Source organism: Xiphophorus hellerii, chromosome 12 (genome assembly GCF_003331165.1).
Source record: "Xiphophorus hellerii strain 12219 chromosome 12, Xiphophorus_hellerii-4.1, whole genome shotgun sequence".
In the NCBI taxonomy this organism is placed as follows: domain Eukaryota; kingdom Metazoa; phylum Chordata; class Actinopteri; order Cyprinodontiformes; family Poeciliidae; genus Xiphophorus; species Xiphophorus hellerii.
The window spans coordinates 18,577,995-18,587,505 of NC_045683.1; the positions used below are offsets into that span (position 1 = coordinate 18,577,995).

Here is a 9,511-nt window from a genome sequence, read left to right on the forward strand (position 1 = left end):
AACTCCAAAGACCAACTATTGTTTACCAAAAGGAAACATTTTATGCAGTTTGCATTATTCATTCTCTCTTTCAGCATAGTGCGATAACTTTTTAGAACTTTTGTTTCTGAAGGAGTTGGAGCATACAAAGATTGTCCAGCGCAGGGCGGACCAGGATGCTCAGACACCAGAGGGACTGAAAAGCAGTCCAGCCGTGTTGGAGGACAGTCAGCTGCCTCTGGAGCAGAAGAAGAGGAAAATATTGAGGAATCTCCGTAATCTTGAGCAGGCTGGACTCGTCACCGCCAGTAACAAATACCAAGACCTTATAAACGACATAGCGAAGGTTTAAAAGCACTTAATCCTTTTTTGTCTGAAAATACCGGCTTTGTGTTCTTCCTATAACTCTGTTCTGTATCAAAATCTAAGTGAAGTCTAAATCTCTGATTGACAGGACATTCGCTACCAGAGACGTTACAGGCAAAGGAGAAAGGCAGAGCTTACGAAGCTTCAGCAGACCCTGACAGCGCTCAACTCAAAAACTGACTTCTTCCAGGAGCAGATGAACTATTATGACACCTATATCAAGACCTGCCTGGATAATCTCAACCGGAAGTGAGTGTGGATGTCCAAAATGAAAACCTTTATAAAATAAGTCTTTTTTTTTTTTTTGTAGTGTATTATTTTTGCAGAATTGTTATATTTATGGCTGTTTTGTCTTCAGGAATACACGCAGATCCATAAAACTGGACAGCAAAGGGGAAGAAAAGGGCAGTAAGAAGTGGAAGCCACAGTCTCTGAAGTACACGGCGGCCAGACTGCATGAGAAGGGAGTCATCCTGGAGATAGAAGGCCTTCAGACAAACCAGTAAGTTATCTTGTTATGGTGACATAATCAAATCTACAGTGCTTTGCAAAAGCGTTCATATAGCTAGATTTTGTCATGTTACAACTGCAAACCTTAGTGTATTAAATTGGGTTTGGTTTTATGAAATAACACAACACAAAGTAGTGCAAATTTATAAAAATGATTCATGGGTTTTATAATTTTTATAAATGAAAATCAAAAAGTGTGGTCATCCTAAATCGGTACTATATAGAAATGAACGACCTTTCATTGCCATCATGTGAAATTCCAACAAACTGCATTGAAGTTTTTGTTTTGAACTGACAATTTGTGAACAAGTTTATGAATGTGCAATATGTTAAAATGCATTGCCTTTCAAAATTGAACAACACGCTGTATTACATCTAAGAACAGGTCTGCCTGTGCATGTGGATTGAGAAAGCACTTCAAGTCTTTTTTTGTTAAATAGATCTAGTATAATGATTTAAAACTGAAAGTTAGGTCTTTATAAGCATAGTCAAACCTTGAACTACTTTCAATCTTTTCCCTGAACCAAAGGCAAAGGTGTGAAACTGAATTAAAATGATAGTGATTTGCTTTCAGCTCTTTTTTTTCATTTTGTGGAAAGAAGGTTTTTAGGATAAGCTCTCCCACCTTTTATTCTCACTGCAAAATCATTGTTTATTCAGGTGTCGCCAGAAAGGAAATGGAGAGCAATTACATATCCACTGTCAAATCTTAAATGTTCTTTACAATTTAGAACAGGTAAAACAAATGCATATTGGAGATATGTTTTATGTTTTTATTAAAATTTGAGATTTTGCCATCAAAGATGTTATTTTCCTCCTGTCATTTTCTGAATTTTCATATTTATTGTCTTTCTCACCTCCAAAGGTTCAAAAATGTCATGTTTGACATTTGCCCCACGGAAGAAGTTGGAGATTTTGAGGTGAAGGCCAAATTTATGGGGGTTGAAATGGAAAAGGTCCAGCTTCATTTCCAGGTAATTATTTTCCAAGTGTGTCTTGAGTTCCATGGAGAATAGCCAAAAAAAGACATAACTAGACCAGAATGACAATCGCACAAGTTTCCTGTTTCTGTCAGGGGACGATGGCAGGAAGGTGCGTGGAAATGAAAGCACTGTTTTTGTTTTTTAGACTCTTCTCATGAAGCAATAAAAAAATAGATAAAAAAACAACTACTTTATTTTAGTTCACGAGCCAAATGTCTTTAAATCATTCATAAGTTTTTTACTTTGTGTCCAGGACCTTCTTCAGCTGCAGTACGAGGGCGTGGCTGTCATGAAGATGTTTGACAAAGCCAAAGTAAATGTTAATTTACTAATCTTCCTCCTCAACAAGAAGTTTTATGGAAAATAAACGTGGAAGAGAAAGCAGGAGAACTGTTGAGAGGAAACTACTTGTGCCTTCACTAAACATCTCGTTGTTTCATCTGCTTTTAATTTAATGGATCACATCCAAATGAAATGTCAATTTATTGTCTGTCCAGTTTTTTTCTGTCTTGATTGTAAATGTAATGTACTTTTAAAAATGAAATTGTAATGATATTCATGTTTTATATGTAAAAGACACACGCCTTCCAGAAACCTTGCATTTTGAGAAAACTGTCATGGTTTTATGAACGTTATAGAAAAAAGCCGCAGCACCATCAGGTGAAAAGTGATGTTGCAACCTAAAAATATGTAATTCTACAGTTTATCAGTGCCTTTAAAATATCTAAATAAAATATTTTAATTCAACATTAAAGCTACAGAAGATCTATTTTAATGTTGCTATTATTACTTTATAATTATTTCTCAATCTTTGACCAATGTCCAGAATAAATTACATTTGTGAATAATTTTTATTTATTCAACCCAAATACCTAAATTGGTATTTAGTTTTCTAAAGTTAATTCAAGGTTGGCTTATTATAAGGCCATTTCAATAATAAAGAATTGAGGAAATGGTGCATTTCAAAGCTTTTGCCATTTCAGGAGAAAAATATTTTTGGTCTCTGATTGATGCTTCCTTTCTAAAGGGGAGGAGATCTATGGGGCTGAGAAGGAGGAGGATCCTCATGACTCTCTAATTTGCTAAATGCTCACAGACAAAAACACTTTAGAAACTCATCTGGGAAACTGATCATTTCAGTTCACTGGTTATTTGGAGGATGTACAGCAACAGCATGTTCCCTCTAGCATTCGGCTTGCTGGTTTTGTCTTTAACTCAAAGCTCAGCACATTCAGAAAATGGTGAGTACTTCTCTTAAACCGCCTGACATAATGAGAGCATAATGTGTGCAGATTTAACATTCAAACTTTCATTCTTTGTATAGAGCGATCCTTAAAAATGAGTTAAGTTAACCAAAATGACATTTTTCTTTGTAAAATAGCATTGTCAAAATGAGAATAATGTACCTCAAATGTCAGTTTCCATTCACTACTGGTTGGTCAATTTGGACTGAAAATGAAGGTGAATTCAAGAAAAACAGTACATTTTATATAATGTATTGCAGGAATGTAACTTTCTGGTGCAGAAAGAATCCATTTTGAATTATTCTACAGAACCGTATGATTCTGTGTAGTTAAAAAAAAACAACAACTTAACATAATTCAAACGTTTAGCCAAAGTCCACTGTAATTCCCTTATTGTTTTTTGTGTAAACCATGCCCATCTGTTTATGTGGTGTAAATGTGATGGGACATGGAGAGCCATTTTCATTTAGTTTTTAGCAGTGCTCACTTGTATTCATCTTACTGTTTAAACCTCATTTTTTAAATGAATGTCTTCATCTTGGGGTCGCTAACAACCATTAAACAATGTTGGCACAAGCAGGTTGTATAGGAGGGACGAGAGCAAATCTGTTTCTGTCCTACCATCGTGAACTGTTTTTGCCAAATTGAGATTAAAAATTGTATGTGGAAAAGCATCAGATGCCCACTACTGCAGTAGAAAGTATTCACCCCTTTGTCAAATAAGTCAACATTTGGGTTATTTGACAAATTTTGCAACAAAAATTTTTATGTCAAAATGAAAACTGATTTCTAGAAAATCATGTTTAAATAAAAAAAGTTTACCTCCTTTAAAGTGATTGACCTAATTCAACAGAAGTCCAGCCAGGTGGTGCTAGAAGACTCAGTGAGTGGGACATCATTTGAATGCAGTGACAGTAGCACTTGACTTTCAGACATCTGTGTTTGGAAGTAAGCTACCATTTCCATTGTACCATTAAATATGACATTTTTAAAAATATATATATTTAGCATTTTCCAGCAGGATACAATCTAACCATTTCACCCGATCCCAACCAAATCCGACTTTCAGTATGATTGAATTCAGAGAGTATTTAGAAGTTGTTTATGCTAGCCAAATTGCACTCAAGTGACAGTGATGTATTTATACTTGAATAAATACATCTAAAACAGGTTGACGGTTATTTCATTATCGCTTTGTGTCTCTCTAAAGGCTCCATGTTGCTGCCTCGGACTTTCTCAGGTCGCTTTGTCCTGGTGACTGAAGAACCCATGGAATACATTGACCTGTCTGCGTTGGACAGTTTGAGTGATACTGTTGATGATGACGGCTCAGGTTCTGAGACGGAGCAGAAACTGTTGAAGAAACACGGCCAGCACGATCGCTTGCAAAAGCACCTTGTCGTCTCTGAGGAGGCCAAAGAGTTTCTCCAGGGTCACCTCGCGACGGCATTCGTCCCCACTGTTTACATCCTGGTCTTCATCACTAGCGTGCCTCTCAACCTTCTGGCCATGGTGATGTTTGTCCACCGAATCCGTCCCAGAAAGCCTGCAGTGATCTACATGCTGAACCTGGCTTGTGCTGACCTTCTGTTTGGCCTGCTCCTCCCCTTTAAAGTCGCCTACCATTATAATGGCAACAACTGGATCTACGGGTCCTTCATGTGCAGGGTGGTGACAGCAGCTTTCCACTGCAACATGTACTGCTCCGTGCTGCTCGTCATGTGCATCAGTGTGGACCGGTTCCTGGCCGTGGTTTACCCCATGAACTCCCTGATGTGGCGAAGCCCTCAGACTGCTGCAGCCGTCTGTGCAGCCATGTGGCTCCTCTCCCTGGGAGGAACGTCCCCCCTCCTGATCTCAGAACAGACACTATATTTATCAGACCTTGGGATTACCACCTGTCATGATGTGCAGGATGTGGAAACCCTGCAATCCTACTATCTCTACTTCTTCCCCGTATACTCCTCCATCTTCTTCTTCATACCTCTTGCCTTCACTACTGTCTGCTATGTTCGAATCGTTCAGGCTCTGGCGGCAGCCAACTTGGAGAACCGCTCCAAGAAGACGCGGGCAATCGTGATGACTGTGGTGGTGCTGCTTGTGTTCGTGGTCTGCTTCGCTCCCACAAACATCATCCTGATGATTCACTATGTTCAGATCAGCCACACATCCAGTGACGGTTCTTACCAGGCGTACCTGCTCTCTGTGTGCATAGGAAGCCTCAGCTGCTGTCTGGATCCTCTCCTCTACTACTACGGCTCCTCTCAGTGCCAGAAGCAGGTGGCTGCAGTACTTAGGTGCTCACCACTGGCACCAGCAGGGAGCAGCATGGACACACGCAGCACGCAAAAGAGTGGATCAAGCACCAGATCCTGCAAGATGGAGGGCATGTATAGTGGTCATTATAACAAGCTGGTGGCTTAAGGAGCCTGTTTCTGAGAAATAGTACAAACTTTCACAAAAGTTGTCATAGCTTTTAAACTTTTTAACATTTGGTCATGTTCTAGCAATATTTAATGTATCATTCTGGGAGTTTCATGTAACACAAAGTGGTGCATAACTTGGAACTGGAAGGACAAGGACATGTGGTTTCAGTAAAATAGATGAAGCTGGAAAAGTGAAACACGCATTTCTTTCCAGCTTCTCAGTCAAAAGTCTGAAAAACATCAAGTCTTAAAGAGTATGTGTCTACTGGCTTTATTCATCAAGAGGCTAAAACTTTTGCCCGTTCTTCTTTGCAAAACAGCTGAATCTCAAAAAAAAAAAACTTGGGATGGAGAACATCTGTGCAGAGCACCTCTTCCCAATCCTCATGTCCAGACTTTGACTGGACCGTTTAGTCTTATCTACCTGCATTGATACAAACCCATCTATTCTATCTCTGGCTGGATTTCAGGGTTAACCCGTATTTGACTCCTCTTTTTCATTAACACTGGTTAGCTGGTTTTCAGTTGTTCCATACTTTTAACATTTTTGTATGATGGATTGGACTACGATGTTCACAGAGCAGCTGTGGTTATACTGAAAATAATCATACACAGGTGAAATCTGTTTACTATATGGGGGTGTCATAGTAAAGGGGGTTGAACACACGCTGCATTTTTTATGTGTAAGAGAGAAAGCCACCCTTCCACTTTACACTTATGCACAACTTTATCATAAAATCTCAAAACATGAAAGTTTGTGTATGTAATGTGACGACATGTAAAAAGTTCAATAGTGCTCAAGTTGGATAAAATAAATTCTTGGTTTTGGTTTGTGGTTCATACAGAAAGCTTTTACACTGTATCTACCATATAACACTGTCACTGATTTTGCCTTCCTTGTCCACTCTGTCAGGGAATCAAACCATCAGTATCTGTTTTAGTATCACACAAATTACAAGTTGCAAACATAATGTCATATTTTATTTTATTTTTTTGACAATGTGTAATTATGTACAGGAACTACGTAAGTAAAAACAAACAAAAATGTAATTTGAATCATTAAATGTTTGTGGTTGTAGATTATAGGCTCTGCATCAGAAGAGTAACGCTCCTGCTGTTTTTTCATTCCTCACTTTCTGAATGTTGTGATTTTTAATTCAAATGACACTGACATAATATGGCCAGATAATATCAAACATCAAATAGAAAATTTCTCTTCTGAGAGGCAAATTAGTTCATTCTTTGATTTTGACAAAACTTAAGAGTTTCTATGATAGTTTAATGTAACAAATTTATCACCTTTAGGTAATTAATTTAAAAATTATGTTAGGGGAGAGCTTTCACTAAACTGTGAATGAACTTGCTGGTGGAAGTCCACCTCAGTTTGAAGATCTCTAATGGAAAAACAGCGACAGAGTCAAAGATAAAACTGTATATTTGGGTTTCTGAATGGATGTTGTTGGGCCTCTTTGACTCTGCATTTTCTTTTATTGCTGCTCAACTTTTTGTTTCTTTGTCCGGACACAATTCTGTAAGACAAAAGAAGAGAAGAACGATGCTTCATCGAATAAACAATACATTTAAGTACTAACAACACTCATGTCTGAATTCTTAATTTCCAGGTATAAGATCTCCACCTTGTGGTGGTTTCTGCATTGCCTCAAGACACAATCTGCTGTCGAGTCACTGACCTGCTGTGGTGTCGTAGCTGTGAAAGTTCTTTGGGAAGTTCAGACACTTTGCTTGCTTCCTAAAATGTTCTACATCTGTGGGATGTATTTGTCCTGTCCTTGCTGTGAAAAAAGGAATAAATATAAAATATGCATGTATATTTCAAAATTTTACAGAGGTATGCAGCGGACAGCGTCTCTTACTAAACTGCATGATGTATCTGCCTGTGATGTCCACATTACGAAAAGTATCTGTCCACAGCAGGCAGTCAGAACAAGTCTGCAGGAGGTGTCCTTTGTGGTCCGACAGGTTTTCTGAAAGTGCAGGAAAAAGTCGAACTTATTATGAAAGCCCATAATCTGTTGGAGGCAGATTCTTTTTTTGTTTTGTAGATGAAATGGAGGGCTGATGTTTGTGGTTGACATACTGCGAAATGTGGCTGTGAGTCCAGAGACGGTTGCATTTACTTTTCCAAAGATGCACCGCTGACTGAAAAACAATATGACAAGTTTTCTGAGGCTTAAATCAACCTTACTTATGCATAACACTGCAAACATTGCAACATTTTTATGGCTGCCAGAACATTTTGTCATGTTACAATCATAAAATTAATAGCATTTTTTAGAATATTTTGTGATTGACCAACACAAACAGAGTAGTACATAAATGTAAAACAAATATATATTTTAAAAGATTGGTGGGAAGTTCTGTCTATTAGGACTCTGTGGAAAAGAGTCAGAAAGCCTTATTAGCAGTTATCAGTTAGCCAGCACTTTTATCATCAGGTGGGATCAAATCTGAACCTTTTGGCCCACATGGGAACTGTAGCGCATCACAATGAATTCTCCATCCTCACTAAAATGTGGTAGTGGCAGCATAATGTGAGAATGTGGCTGTTCTTATTTTTTATTTTTTTTTTTTTGCCAGTTGTTGTTGATTCTTGCTGTTGTGTGTGAATTGTGAGACAGTTATTTTTTTGTTTTTGGGCATGTGCACCGACTGATGGCACCCTTTGAATTTCGTTGTCCTTGTGACAATGACAATAAAGATTTATCTTATCTTATCTTATAATGCTGTTCTTTGACAGGGACAGTGAGGCCGGTCAGAGATGACGGGAAAATGGATGAAGCTAACTACAGTTCAACAATGGGGGTAAAAAAATGGGACAAGCTGTTTCAAACTTGAGTCTAATGGTTTAGATAAAGTATATTTATGTATACGTAAGTATATTTTGGAAAATGTCAAAAGTGAAAAACAAAACTTGAGGATACCCCAGAAGACCAACAGCTGTATCTGCAGTAAAAGTTGTGTTTACATGACCACTCTGAATCAGATGTGTTCAATACACACTGCACACTACAAAAAAAGAACCATTAATTTTTTCATTTCCACTTAACAATTACAAGGTAGATTTGGTTTACATAAAATCAAAATGTACATAAAATCCCAAGAAACTGCATCAAAGTTAGTAACTAGACAGACTACTCACAAGCAGAAATCCCCCCATCGCAGGGTCACAGTCAGGTTGTCAGAGGTGGGCTGCAGCTCAATCCAGGAACTTTTCATGTACTCCAGTGCTTTGTGGTATGTCACTGGGTCGCCTGCTCCCATCACATAAATCCATTTTCCAAATAACTTTAACCAAAATGTGAAAGAAACACCCACAAGCTAAATGATTCCCTGAAACTGTTTTAAAAAAATCATTTGGAGAGGAGACAAAAAATGAGCAGGACTCACCTGTTCTGGCTCCTCTGGCATGTAAGGTTGGACCAGCTCCTGGCAGTCCGGAGCAGACGCTGCACTCAGGGAAACGAGGGTCAGCAGAAAGCCGACGACAGACAGAGCCATGGTCAGACAGCAGATGTTACTGATCCTGCAACAGAAACCTTCTGATGCCGACTCATTTCCCTCCAGGCTTTCAGACAATAAAAAGGAGTTGTTGTGTAAGTGCTAAAAACAAGGGAGGAGGGGGGTGTTGTACTTTCAAACGCTCCTGCAAAGCCTTTTCAGGAAACACTCAGAAACATGCAGATTTCTTTTGGACAGCTCTGAAAGAACTGCTCAATGGTCCTCTGTTGCAAACGCCGTAGCTCCTGAATGAACTCCGGCAGAGAGCCACAACCTTTCAAAAGTCCCAATAAAGGATCAGACTGAGTTTTGCATCAGCAGAGGAAAAGGCAATTGTCTGTTGGGCATCTTTCTCTCTCCCGCTGGGTGTTACCCAGCGACAGTCTGTGTTGCTCTTTGGAGCTGCATTAGTTTTATTGAGTAGGGAACTCGGCACAAAATGATCAGACTGTGAAGAATGGAAAAATAATTTACCAGAACATCA

At 38.7% G+C, this 9,511-nt stretch overlaps 2 protein-coding genes across 3 annotated transcripts in view; both read left to right on the forward strand.

Annotated features, from left to right (window-relative positions):
* The window catches only part of iqgap2 (IQ motif containing GTPase activating protein 2), a 36,837-nt gene extending 34,252 nt beyond the window's left edge, over positions 1-2,585 (forward strand). For both annotated transcript variants that reach the window (XM_032579175.1, XM_032579176.1), the window contains 5 exons: positions 113-325; positions 434-594; positions 704-847; positions 1,721-1,829; positions 2,092-2,585. In XM_032579175.1, the coding sequence (XP_032435066.1) occupies positions 113-325; positions 434-594; positions 704-847; positions 1,721-1,829; positions 2,092-2,205 (741 nt within the window). In that variant the 3' untranslated portion in view covers positions 2,206-2,585. The remainder of the gene's footprint in view (positions 1-112; positions 326-433; positions 595-703; positions 848-1,720; positions 1,830-2,091) is intronic.
* A 107-nt stretch (positions 2,586-2,692) lies between these two features.
* Positions 2,693-5,890, forward strand: f2r (coagulation factor II (thrombin) receptor). The gene is made up of 2 exons (XM_032579177.1): positions 2,693-3,079; positions 4,293-5,890. Exons 1-2 carry the CDS (start codon positions 2,998-3,000, stop codon positions 5,504-5,506), a joined length of 1,296 nt encoding a protein of 431 aa, XP_032435068.1. The 5' UTR covers positions 2,693-2,997; the 3' UTR covers positions 5,507-5,890.
* Positions 5,891-9,511: the final 3,621 nt, after the last annotated feature.

Excerpts from the sequence above, each read along its gene's own strand:
- f2r (XM_032579177.1), top strand. The coding sequence starts at position 2,998 with ATGTACAGCAACAGCATGTTCCCTCTAGCATTCGGCTTGCTGGTTTTG. Across the intron at positions 3,080-4,292 it reads CTCAGCACATTCAGAAAATG|GCTCCATGTTGCTGCCTCGG; the intron begins GTGAGTACTTCT and ends GTCTCTCTAAAG.